The sequence below is a fragment of the Strix uralensis genome, chromosome 6 (assembly GCF_047716275.1).
Source record: "Strix uralensis isolate ZFMK-TIS-50842 chromosome 6, bStrUra1, whole genome shotgun sequence".
Classification (NCBI taxonomy): domain Eukaryota; kingdom Metazoa; phylum Chordata; class Aves; order Strigiformes; family Strigidae; genus Strix; species Strix uralensis.
Genome location: NC_133977.1, coordinates 43807569 through 43821183, shown reverse-complemented (window position 1 = coordinate 43821183; position 13615 = coordinate 43807569). Strand labels below are relative to the sequence as shown.

General features: G+C 41.9%; 1 protein-coding gene and 1 long non-coding RNA gene across 6 annotated transcripts in view; one reads left to right on the top strand and one right to left on the bottom strand.

The window, feature by feature from the left end:
• The window catches only part of CACNB4 (calcium voltage-gated channel auxiliary subunit beta 4), a 113720-nt gene extending 104266 nt beyond the window's left edge, over positions 1-9454 (top strand). For 3 of the 5 annotated variants that reach the window (XM_074873852.1, XM_074873853.1, XM_074873855.1), the window contains one exon: positions 2546-9454. In XM_074873852.1, the coding sequence (XP_074729953.1) occupies positions 2546-2806 (261 nt within the window). In that variant the 3' untranslated portion in view covers positions 2807-9454. Of the gene's footprint in view, positions 1-32; positions 83-2545 lie in introns of those variants that run through there. The other 2 variants (XR_012629536.1, XR_012629535.1) reach the window with 2 other exon arrangements.
• Positions 25-13584, bottom strand: LOC141945516 (uncharacterized). Its single transcript, XR_012629537.1, has 8 exons — positions 13358-13584; positions 12841-12918; positions 9714-9841; positions 7938-8065; positions 4797-4986; positions 3832-3931; positions 2744-2816; positions 25-1734 (listed from the first exon to the last, which is right to left on the bottom strand). It is a non-coding gene; the product is annotated as an uncharacterized LOC141945516 (long non-coding RNA).
• Positions 13585-13615: the final 31 nt, after the last annotated feature.

Here is a 13615-nt window from a genome sequence, read left to right as displayed (position 1 = left end):
AGTAACTGTGAAATGTTGCTCCATTTACTTAGGGAAAACTCACACTGAAGATGAAAATCACCCCTGTGCAGTGGGCTGGCTGAAGGTATGCATCACTTAATCCCCACTTCACCCTAATTGTGAAGGCTTAGGTGGGACTTGAATGGTGCTAGTTCTCTGCAGAGGGGTAAATTTCTCCCGGAGCGAATGACGCCCAACTAGAGAGGGCAGGATTGGCCTTGCAGTGCCACCCAAGGGTTCAGGCCCATTAAAGAGTTCTGATATTTTACCTGGTTATCTGGCAGTAAGGATTTGCATCATCTGAAGTGCTTATCCACCTAGAGGTTTTATACTCATTCAAGGCTTCGGAAGGATTTGCATCAGTTTTAACTGTAACGATGTGGTAATTATAAAGCGCTCGTGCGAATCCTAGGAATTAAACTAGCTTAGGTGCTTATGATATGTTAAGAATTTATACTTCTTATGACCTCGTGACTCCTCCTTGCCTGATACCTCGGGGAACTGAATAGCAAAAGCCCAGAGCCTTGAGTAACAGTTACAGCTGAGGATGACACATATTGGCTGGGACAATCTGTATGTACTTCACCTAATCAGGGCTGAGGAGTAGCCCTTTTTTATTGGCTTGTGGCTTGGACTTTAGTTTACAGAGAATTGACACTTCTGATTTAACTGTTGGGCTTCATGAAGGTCACCAGAGTGAAGTTAAATGGCAGAGACAGAAGAGTCAAAGAGAGGGCACAAGGGACAGCGTGCTCCAGCTCTGTCCCATCGCACCGCGGGTGGAACCCCCCCCCAGAGCCGGTGGCTGTTGGGTCCTTGGTCGTGACCTTGCCTGAAAGGGGAAGATGTCGATCTAATCTGTGTGTGTTTGCAGCCCTCAATAGGAGGAGGAAATTTTGTCATTGCTGACTCCTGGGGGCCAGTCGTTTGCCTTTGTGGCTAATCGCTGGCTAGCTCTCAACCTACATAGTTCAGTCTGATTTCAGTGAATGGACTTACAGTTCAAGTTCAATGTGTTTCTCAGGCTCCAGGGGATTTGCATTTTAAGTCCATTACTGCAGAAAACGTAGTGCAGCTTATCATTCCAATTGCGCTGCGGGATCAAAAGTTATTTGGGGCATCAGACCAGCATGTAAGCAGTGTTGTGCCACGCTTACGCCTCTCGGGAGGTAAATAGCGGGATCAGAATGACTACACAGAAAGGAGCAGGTTGCAGCCAGCGAGGTAAATAAGTACAGGGGAGACAGAGGATAAGCACAGAAAGTTAAAGTTGCGGTTGATTGGGTGATTGTATATCAAAATTGCGTGCCTAGGTCAAATAAATATAATTCATGAAGAAAATCTGTGACATATGATCACTACTAAAACACGATGCTAGAAGGAAGACTTGGGGATAATGTGGTAGAAGTTGCTGGGGGTGGCAGGAGGGCCCCTTTTCCGTGGCGAGTAACCTTGGTAGCATCGATCCGCAGCAGGAGACGCGACATCCTACCTGCTGTGCTGTAAACGTATATACCCATCTGGGCAGCTCCTTCCCCGGGCAGACAAGCCTCTTGTTATAAATTATGCAGCTCCACAGTTGCTGTGCAGAGAGGGTGCTGCAGCAGGAGGAAGGTTTGCTAGCAGAGAGCGAGCATCGGCTGGAATTTCAGGGCTGAGAGGAGCAGGCGGTGCTGTGCGCGCACGGCAGCGCTCTCGTGGCCGTTACAGGAAGAGTGACGTTGGGTGTGCAATCTAGAGAAGGGAAAGGATTGACCGAGTTTGTTCTCAGAGTATGGTTGGCTGTACCCTTGAGAGGTTTAATGTGTGATAACAGCAAACAAAATAATATTTTTTTAGGCTATTTCCTCATTGTGCCAGTGTACCGGCAAAAATTGTGAACTAATTTTGTTCACGTGACAAAAGTAGCACATTGTCGTTATGGGAATGTGAGGATAGCAAAGGCTAAACCTTTTAATGAATAAATTAGCATAGAAAAGGAATTTCTGTCAACGTATTTAAAATATTATTATGTTTTAGTTGAAAGAATTTGTTAATACCTAATCATTTTAGCCAGCCCTTAGCTGCCTGGTTAGCAGTTCATCCTCTGTTTGGTCATATGAAGGTTTTTAAATAGGGCTCAGGGCTGCACCTTTTAAGTAAACCCCCCAAACAAACCCCCAACGTCTTCAGATGTTTTCTAAAACCACATAAATCAGTGCTGAAAATTTTCTAAGCAGAGTAGAAGCATGAATGTTATGTTCATGATCAGAGAAAAGTGATAAATGCTGAATACATCAGCTCACTTTTCATGCTAAGGGGCCTGTAATATTTAACAAGGTGAATACCATGAGGTACACGTTGTAATCCCGCGTTTGGTCTGCTTTCAGCTCTAGGAACCAGACTATTCTTGTAACCCATTCCTGTAGCGTACAGACTTTAATTTAAAATGAATAACACAAAAGTGGATGGATTCTGAAAGACCTCAGAATAAGTCTCAAAACAAGCTAAAAAATGTCAAATCCTCTTTGCCTGTATTAATGCTTGGATTCTTTGGCACTCGTAGAGCCAGCGTATGAGGCACAGCAGCCATTCTACAGAGAACTCTCCAATTGAGCGACGAAGTCTAATGACCTCAGATGAAAATTATCACAATGAAAGGGCTCGGAAGAGCAGGAACCGCTTGTCTTCCAGTTCCCAACACAGCCGAGATCACTATCCTCTAGTGGAAGAAGAATACTCTGACTCATACCAGGACACTTACAAACCCCATAGGAACCGAGGATCCCCTGGAGGATATAGCCATGACTCACGACATAGGCTTTGAGTTCAAGAACCTGGGGAAAAATAGGATTCATCAGTTGATAACTTGCCATAACGTAGCTAGGAAAAAAAAAAAAAAATCATCTTAATTTGGCAGATGTAACGCGGTTATACTGAAGTTGCACTCTGCTGTCATTTGATGTTAAGTAGGGGGCAAAAAAAAGTTACCATGCCCTTACGTTTATGCCCGATCATATAGGTTGTGTTTTGGATTATTTTTTTTTTAGTACAGCATTTGCATTTATAGCCATACTTTTTCTTGTCGTTAGGTATTAGACACATCCGTTTGTAATTTAGGGTACTTATCAAGGCACTTATAAAATAATTTCCTGTGCTGGAAATTCCAAATGACCAGTTCCAGTTGGAACCAATTTATAAACCAATTCCTGTTGGAATTTGGGTGAATTGACTGGAAAGTCGACTTGAGCATGTTGCAATCAATTGAAAAAAAATACAAATGAAAAATCTGAAAATTACAAACCACTAGAAGCCAGAAAGTCAGCTACAGTATTTGTTTGCTGGAAGCTCAATTTACGTTTAAAGTTAGAATAAAAGGATTTATTCTAACTATTTATTTCCAGAATGGCTTTTTCAGACAAACCAAATGTAAACTATCGCGAGTGCCAAATATCACAAATTATTGCAGCAGTTACAAAATACTTTCCAGTTTGAAATTATTTTTAGACCTGGCATGAATGTTGCAGCAAAATGATTTCTTTAGTTTAGCCAGTACTGACATTTTTGTTGCGGTCAGCAATGATGAACTATGACAGGATAAGGGGAAAGAGAAACAGGAAAATGAACCAACTTAAGAACAGTTTGTATGGCTAGAGGTTGAGGATAGTCTTTTTTTTTTTTTTTCTCTTGTTTACCTGAATACAGCTAGTAGTCCCAAAATGGAACATCAGTGTATAGATACATAATATTTTTTCTCCAATTTTTAGTATTCTGCCTTTTTAAACGGAAAACAATACACTCTTCTTACACAGTGGGTAGGGCACCTACGTTCCTGTACATCTGAGTACCTACCTATATGTTACATCTTTCAAAATCCATCTTTGAATGTCTGAAAATTCCAGCATCGCACAAGAACTCTCCAGAAGATCAGTTGAAATTTCAGTAATGAAATCTGAGGGGAGGGAGCGGGGTTAAGTATTTGTAAATGATCAACATTTAAAATCACATATTGGTCAGAATTAGCTTGCAATAAAAATGGAGTATCAGAAAAAAACTCTGCTCACAGTAAAGTTGTAGAGCTGACATTTCTGATTCAGAGAACTATGATAAATCTTTGGAGAAATTGCTGCCTTACTTCCTAACAATCACTTCCTTACACCTACTGAGTCTTCAGTTTCTTTAACTAGATAAATTTATGTGATTGGACCTTACGTCTTACGTGATCAGTGAAGCCTTAGATCCAATGTGATTGAAAAATTTCCCATAATTGACCGCTTTGTACAGTCCACTAATGTCTTGAAGCAGAGACCCCAGAATTTCCCCACTGCATGCATTTTCTAAAATTGACAGAACTATGCTGAACACGCATTTTTTTATGCAGGTTCATGTCAAAACTATTTTTTCAAAAATGAGGATCGTTAACTTTTATATTTGCTTATTTTCTTCCCTGAGCCTGCTAAAAGTAGGTGTTAAAAGCATGTAGCACTAAATGAATTTCCTGAATATTACAGTTTCTTCTTCTTTCTGGACCAGTTAGCAAAGATCACTGGTATTTTCCACCACCGTTGAGTCTGGTTATCTTCTTGATGTTAACAATGAGAAAAGTAATTCATCTCATACCTGGTACAACCAAAAATGATGTACGTCTCTCGCAGCATTAAAAGATTGCGAATGCATGATTAATTTTGTAAACAGCTTCACTGCCTAAAAGGCAGCCTTCGACACCACTAGATGATTTGAATGGGCCGGTTACCAAGAAAAAAAGGAAAGTATCAGCATCCATTGGAGTAACAGAATTAAGAACGGATATGACAGACCTGATCCTGTTTGATTTTCTCAGGCTGAATGCCTGCAGATTCCAAAAGAGCATTTAGGCTGAGCGAGCACGGCAAGATCTGGTCTGGGAACGGTGGCTTCAGCTGCCTTCTCTCGTATTTTCTGCTATAGCACAGTGGAGCATTCTCCAGGAATTTTTACAAACCTTTGTTACGTGTACAGCACACATACCTGCATGAGAAAGAAGGCGTTAGGCAAAATGTTTTTTCTATAAGCTTTAATAAGTTTCTTGTTTGTGTGCATTAAAGTATTAATTGCAAAGGATGCACTGAGATGTATAAACCTAGATTAGACAGCTGTTTATCTTTATTCTGTAGTAGCATTAGGGATCAGATCATTTAACTGCTTGAAGATATTTGCATCTTAATGGCAGGTAGCTGCGAAGCACCTACATATATTTTCTAGTAAACAAGGTTACTGCTTTATCATTTCCTAGACAAAAATGTCATTTATTTCTAGAGCCTTTTGGAGCCTTGTTTTGAAGTCTTCCATGTCATGCTAGTAAAGGGAAAGATCTACACACCACATGTGCACAAATTCCATCACCTGCCGCATCTGAAGTGCCAAAACTACTTTCTTTGTTCTAATAAAAACAAGCTTGTGAGGGAAGTCCTGTATTGTCTTGAAAGAACCCATTGAGTTTCTTTATTATGTGGGTTTAAGTTTACTTTCGTACATAATTAGTTTACCCTCTCCTCTCTCACTGCCCATTCCATTTTAATATAAGGAACCAGTTATAAGTGATCCAGCAGATCTCCTTGCTTGCTGGTTTTTTATTCTTTGAAGATAGATCTATCTTTAAGTACAAATATACCGAACGTGCTAATAGATGATTATAATTTATTCTAGATAGAAGCTATGGGAACTCTATTTTAAAAAGTAAATTATTTTTAGGAAACACAGTAATCAGTAAAAGCTGCACTGTTGATCAGGACATGTTAACTCATAGTATTTGTATTAGAACTTCAGCACTGCTAGCCAGCTGTATTGTGATTTATTATGCAATGGCGCTATATAAAATTGTGAAGTTCATGTATTCCTGAATGAAGATGAGTAAGATGAATTTTCCAGTCCTCGCACCATTTCTTCTTGTTATTAAAATATTATTAAAGATCAGAGTTCTGTTCCTAAGCTCTGGCTTATTCAGAGGATTTTAGAAATGTTTATAAACAACATTGATTTTTTTAAAGTGGGGGTTTTTTTGTTGTTGTTATCTGAGTTTTTCATGAGGACACTTATGGATTAATGACAATTTAGCCAATAAAGGTGATAACAACAATCTCAATATCTAAAGACAATATATGTCAGTGCATTCATATGTTTGTGAGTGGATTAACAAAGTATTTTAAAAATCTTCAAGCCACTTTAAAGACAATTAATCGTTACATTTCAATTTAAAATACTTTGGCAAGTTGTATTTAACAGATGTACAGGTTCTTTTACCGGTTCCACAGATGAACGTTTATCCCATGGGATGTGCAACTCACAACTGATGATGAGAATATTCTGAAATTATGTTTAAAGGAATGCAACTAAAGCTGTTCTATAGCCAGTTTTTTTAGCTGCTCTTTATCAAATTTTAGTTCATAAGCAATGGGCCAAATTAGATGATCATTTTGTAAGTCAGTCAGCCTGGCAAAAATCAGTTCCTCTGCTTGAGAATCGATGGTGCAGTATGGCCCGACACTTAGATTTTATGCTGAAAAACCATCTTGCCACGGAAATCAGGTGCCCACCCCATTTTGTACTTGATAAGCAAGAGCAGCTTCCAAAGGCAGCCCTGTCACCTCTTGCTACTCGCAGTGTTCCTCAGCTGCTGGGCGCTCGGCCCGCTCCCCGTACCGTGTCTTTCCGACTTAACTGTGACGGACCCCGATGACGTAAGTGCGCGTGGGATTGGAGGCAGCGCTGGGACGGGTTTGCCACAAATAGAAAAACGCTTTGCAGGGTTTTTCTTCAGGTTTGAAAGCTGCTTCTGAAGTTGATGCTGGGGGATTTCATCTTTTGTGCTCCTTGCTTTTAAAACAAAGTTTAGTATGTACTTAAGAGAGTGAAAATTACAAAGAGGAAAGGTAGCCGTAGGAGTAACAAGATGATGGTAGTTCCTCTGGATGTGCGTAGGCCCGTAACCTCAAGTTCAGTCTGACTGAAAATTTCCTGAATTCGCTTCGGTCTTAGTACCGTAGACTTCTCTGAAACATCCCAAGATCTACCTTTTCTGACATTACCATTCTCAAAATAATATTGCTAATACTATCACTGATTTGGGTAAGTTAGGGCTTTCATTAGTCATTTTTTCTTCAAGAATGTATTAAATGTGTCCTCTGCTAGATTTTGTTTTCCAAGTTCTGTGCTTCTGAAGCCTGTCCGTGATGCCATGGTCTTAATTTTTTTTAAAGCAAAAATAATTGGAGACCACAAAAGAAAAAAATCAAACGCGTATTTTGTAAAATACCATTTATACAAATCTGTTTTCACTCCTAAAAATATGTATTTTAAAATTGCGTTGTAGTACCCCGGTTGGTATTAATCCAAGTTTGGATAGTTGGGGTTCTGCTATCGTGTTTTGTTGCAGTTACTCCTCATTCCTTCAAATAGTAGTTCAACAAAGAGTAACATGACTGCAAGATACTGTAACATAGCCAGTTTTAACTCTGGGGGAATTAAGTTCCCACCATCTTTAAAATGATGCCAGAAGAGGTGTTATTTGAAGAGTCGTCGTTTGGATAACCTTTGTTAGATTGTTATTCAAATCTGATTTATTTTATATAGAAAAATAAAGGTAGGTCTTCAAAAAGAAAGGGACATTTTAATAATGTTGTAAAATATATGCAAGGAATTAACTTGGAGAAAGAGCTGAAAATGCTACTTAGTATTGAAATTTGTGTTAAGATCTCTTATTCTTTGTGGAGTCCGTTTAAGAAGTCAAGAGAAATATTGTACAATTGAATCCACATAGAGAATTTGGGGAGAGGGTAGAAATCACTTTAAACTGCTCGTGAGAGTGTGTCATTCCGTGATTCCTTTGAAGGTGGTGACACTGGGAGCAGCTTTGCCTTGGTCTCAGTGCTGTTCAGTAGACTCCCCTTTTCCCCTCACATTTCTTGGCAGTGAGTTACTACCTGGAGTAGATCCTACAGACACCTGCTCCTGGGCGCAGCGTTTATCCCTGCCTTCTCCGAAAGGCAGTAGCCGCAAGGTCTGACCAGAAACGTCACATACTGATTATCATATGCCTTATCAATATGTCCTGAAAAACAAAATGTAATTAAATTTAACGCCACAGCCCCCTTTGGTATTCATTCTACTCTGTATAAGCAGTAGAAAATCACTCTAGTGAGAAAATATATTGTACAGTACAGAATAATATATTTTGCCAATGATGTAAAAACAGAGCAAGGAAGAAGAAGCACATTTGTAATAGCACAAATTTACAGTAATTCCACTATGGCATTTGGCATTGTATTTTTGAAAACAAAGGGTAGATTTTTTGATCCCGCATCAGTGGATTTATTGCATTTTCAATCAGTTTAACTTGCTGATACTTCAGTTTATTTCTAAGCTTTGCATTTTGCATATGTGATTGTTTTTACACGAACTTGTATTCCTTCCATATTAATTAATGAAAACAAAAAGAACCTTTCAAAATGAGAAAGTCCGCTGCGTTCATTTCTGCTAATTTCCTCCTCAAAGCTGAAATTACATTAATAACTTCTAATTTTGGCCAATATATACATTTTGACATACGACTGATGACTACACTGCGAAAACACCAGTAGCCCAAGGTCGGGAATGAAATCCTCCCGATTAGTAAGTTCTTGGGGGTGCGGAGCTCCTTGCTGTCGTGTGTGGGGATGGGGAGGTGGGGGAGAGAAGGACGTAACACCCCAAACTTCCACTGATACTGCTGGGAATTTACAGCCTCAAGGGAAGTCAGCTTAAGGAAGGCAGGCTAATTAGGCCCAAGGTGTATTTATGTTTGAAACCCGCCCGGTTCTTTTCTGTGCAGAGAAAGTCGGGGAGAGGTTGTACAAGAACAGCATAGGAAGAGAATCAAGCAAAATGCAATGTTACGTATGCGTGAGAAATAGAGGGGAGAAGAAAGAAGATGAAAACGGTCATTCAAACTGCAAACTATGGACCTTGGGCTTCTCAGATCCCTGAAAAACTCTGTTTCTCACCCAGACTGGTTCCCGGTGATAGCTTGGCAGTGTTACCCCCAGCCTCACTGGGAGCCAGTTCAGAGTCACGCTGGTAAAGACATTACTGCCTTTACTAAAAAAAAAAAACTTCCCACAAATTTGTGTTTTCTGCTGATTTGCCCCTTTCTGTTTCTACTTCTATAGATACTGTATGTGTAGCATTCTACAAGGCATGCTGGGTAAAATATACTATGCAAATGTGTACAGTGTTGCATGCTTTGCTCTCCCTCTGCTTTTAGTGGCTTTCAAAGGAAACAAAAAAAAAAAAAAGTGTTGTTATTTTTGTGATCAGAATCATTTAAAAAGAAAATGCAGACTGCATGCTGATAGTATCCTCATTTCTATGGACTTGTTTTATGGAATTTAGATGTACAAAAATGAACTGCATTACAATAACTTTTCTACAATAAATGAAAAAAACTACAAACCGTTTAAAAGTCTTTTAAGTCTCTTTGTATTCTGCACTCCAGATTGGAAAAAAGCTCAGAAGAGTCACTTAGAAAACCGTGCAGAGCGTTGTGGTATTTTTATTGTTTGCGGATAGCTTTTGGCAGCAGCTTCACGTGTTAGCATATTTAGTAAAAATTAATGAGATTCTGAAGAAGGAGATGCATCTGGTCTGTGAAATGAATGATGTTTATTTTTAAATCTATCTGCTCTTAAATAGCTGCAGCTCAGAAGTACATAAATACATACAGTATCTCACTATTCCATCGAGAAGTAAAATACTTTCAGCCAACTGCTCAGTTGAAGGATTCTCATGAACGTTAATGGTCTTTGGATCTGGTCCTCAGTATGATCTCATCTTAATTTAAAATTGGTTCCTAGACAGAAACAAGGATCAGAATGATGGGAGGTATTAAGGATTGAATAATTAAAAGAAAATGAAATACTGTTTATAGTATCTCGAAAACAAGAAACCACTGAAAGATGCTACCCCCAGCAGAGAGTCCCACGCTACCTCTTCCAAAGAGTAACAGGAACCAGCACCCTAACAGAGGTGCTGCAATCATCCCAGTCCCTGGAAGTTCTGCCCTTTCAAGCACGATACGGCAGCGCGGGGTTCTGCTGGGCCCATGAGGGCACCGTGCTGCCAGGATCCCTGTGCCGCAGCCCCTCTCCCGGGCCTTGGGCCGGCTGCTGCCAGAGCGGAGGTGGCCATCGGCTGGGCCCAGGCCTTGCTGGCATCGCTCCGGGCCCGGCAGCGCGTGGTTGCGGCCTCGGCGTTTGTCAGGAGCCTGCCTTCGACGGACAGACCAGGTAATCTGCGTGTTAGACGTGAACGTTGGCTTTTACGTATCTAATGCGTGGGCAGGGCTTTTAAAATTCTGTTTAATTGAATTATCTTGTCCAAGCGTTCAAAATCAGATAGAAGCATGTGAGTTTTCATCTAAGCTGTTAATAAAAAGCGCAAAGTCTTTCAAATAAATACAGCTGAGCAAAAATGTATTCTTTTGTGTGTTTTCATATGATCCTAGCAGTTAAAATTTGTAAGCCGCGTATCCTGTCTGTCTTCTCCACACATCTGGGTTTCTTCCGGGTAGAAGTATTTTCCCCTCACTGGTGAAATCCCCCCGCTTCTGCAGCACAGGAACACCGGGGCGCCCCGCTGTCTGCCTTACGGTTGCTTGGAACAAATGTACACAGCCTGAAAAAGGTGTTTTTTGAATTTCCAGGAAGAAATCATCACAATAAAACCGCGCCGATTTGAGTGCTGCTTAGAAAGCTTCCAGCAGCCACAGGCAGCCCAGCGTTAGCACGGAAAAAAGCAGCAGTACAACACAGATTAAACCTGACTGCCACCGATTTAACTAAGAGAGGGATGCTAGAGATGGAAACAACAGCTTCCTAGTTGTAAAATACACCATATATTCATTCATCTTGGAAAAACAGCACTCCTGTTTTTGCAGTTGTTGGGTACAGGCAAGCTGTTGGTAGTCAGGGGTGTCACGGGGCAGGACCAAGGGGTGCTGGCTGCAGATTTTTAAAAGTTGCTTCAATAACTCACAAGGTCTAACAAAACAAACACCCCCACCCCCCCCCCCCCCAAACCTACATGGCGGCGGGGGGAAGCCTTAATGCTCTTCTATTTAAAGAATCAAAAGAAATGGTTTAATTGAATTTTGCTACCCTCTCAGGTGTGCAGCCTGCCTAGCCCTTGGAGCGAGCCCACGGGTTTCAGGCTCTGTGTTTAGACCAGGACAACCGAGAGTAGAAATGAATCATACACGTCTGAAACTGTCAGCTGGGGTGCGGCAGAAAGGGGGATAACTGTCGGCTAATGAATAATTAATTCCACAGCAAGCTGAACGCTGAACTTGTGGAAAGAGTTATCACACTGGAGGAGCTGTTTCGTTTGCTGGCCAGCTGCACGCTGTCCCCGCTCCAACACGGGGACGGACAACTCCCGCTGTACACCCTGATCTCCCTTTCGCCTTCCCCATCGGCTTCTCCAAAGCCACGGCGCTCGGCTGGCAGACGTCCCCACTTGTCCTGCAAGGAATTCACCAATCTCGGAAACTCCAGCAGTTCAACAGTACAGAAGGATGTTGGTGCATTGCCCTTATATATCATAAAGCATCACTACTTTTCCAAAGTCATGCTGCTTGTCATGTTTGAGGTTAAAAATTAGCAATATAATTCTAAAACGGTGCACCAAAACCATGAAGGGTAAACAGCCTTCATATTAAAAAGAGACTTTTTTTTTCACAGACTGCCAGTAACTGTTTAGCAAACAAATGTTTCGCAGAGTAGCCAGAAGGTGTCTGGGCTACCTGTGTTTTTCCTGCCATATGAGGTAGCTGACACTATTAATGCTGAAGAAGGTGTAAAGCGTGAACACCATGGACAATATCTAGTTATTTTAATATCTATCTAATAATATCTAGTTATTTTAAACCTGGATGACTACAGATCCATTACCAGTGCAGCGCGTGATTTATTTTTATCCCATTAAAGTTGTAACATGCCGGTTTATTATCAGGATCTTTTATTTTCTTCAACTGTTAAGGACCATATATTCCCCTTCACTGCAACAGCATGAACGCCTTGCACAGAAACTTGGCGATCACTACCGGCCATGCTGCTTTGACTAGGGGCCAATATTGCAGCAAGGAAAATAAAAGCAAGGAGCCACTGTCAGAATTAAAGCTGCTAGGAAAGAAGCAAAGAAACTGCAATAAGAAAGGAGCCTGATAGCATGCGGAAAGATGAAGGCAGCGTACCAGGCAGTGAGTAAGGAAGGTGGAGGTGGAGCTGAGCGAGCTGGTGCACCAGGCTGCAGAGGAGGGGAAAACCAGAGCTAGTGGACAGGAAAACAGGAGGCCGTGATGCAGGTGAAAGTACAGTACGGAATGAGGAGCAAACCCCATAATGTGCGCTATCGGTGACAGAAAGTTCTACTGTGCACACTGACAGTTCTGAGGAGCACCAGCATGTCCAGAGGACTCATAGGCTTTCAGGACAGAAAGGCTTCTCTGTCCCAAGTGAGGCATCCCATCCCACGAGATGCTTCTTCATCTCAAGATGGAGGCTTTTCCATCCTAAGTAAATGCGAACAGAGCACAACTCCACAGCTGGCTCAGCTGCCACCCAGCCAAGCTTTCAAACAAAAAGGAACTCGATCAGATCGCTGTGGTGATAAACGAAGCCTTCACACTCTTGAGCTTCAGAGATACCTTTCAAACTTAAAAAGTAGACTTTCCACCAGTTTCACTCTCCCAAAGTTCAATTTACTTTTTCAGAGAGCTGCAGGTGTAGGTTTTTCCTGACCATGCCCACTGGTGTTTAAAACAAAGACGTGCCCTACAGCTGCGCAACCTACCTGTGGCTCCCTAGAGAATGCTTTTAAGTTACAAATCCTAGCGCTGAAAATGCCCATTCGCATCCACCACCTGCATCACTGGAAAACAAAACACAGAATCATTCAGGTTGGAAAAGACCCTTGGGATCAGCGAGTCCAACCATCAGCCCGACTCTACAAAGTTCTCCCCTACACCACACCCCCCAACATCTCATCCAAACGACCCTTAAACACATCCAGGGCTGGTGACTCCACCCCCTCCCTGGGCAGCCTATTCCACTCTCTGACCACTCTTTCTGTGAAAAATTTTTTCCTAATGTCCAGTCTGGAACCTCTCCTGTTTGAAGTTTAACACGACTGTAGAATTGTTTGTACAACGGTAAAGGCTTTTGAGGTTGAAAGATGGGTGGTGCTGGGCATTAGCTTCTGGTAAGAGAAGGGAAAACACCGCGGTGTTTCTGTTAAAGGAGTGTTTGGGGCAGGGAGAAGACACATGAGGGGAAACACCCCGTGTCTTGTCTCTATTGTGCATCATTACCTGAAAATCCCTGAGGTTTTAAGCGCTGCGGCAGGTTGGGACAGAGAAAATTATCTTGGGGGGGGGGCTTTAAAGAAAAAAAAATCATGAGGGGAAAGTGGAGTTTCCTCAGGCGAAAACGCTGAGTAGTGACTTTCAGAGGCCCGGCGTTAGGCGGGAAAACCGAAGGGCGAGCGGCTTCCAGGGGCGAAGGCCGCGCTCCCCCGCGGAAGCCGCTCGCTGAGGCGCAGTCGCGTAATGGCGGCCGCGGTCCCGCCC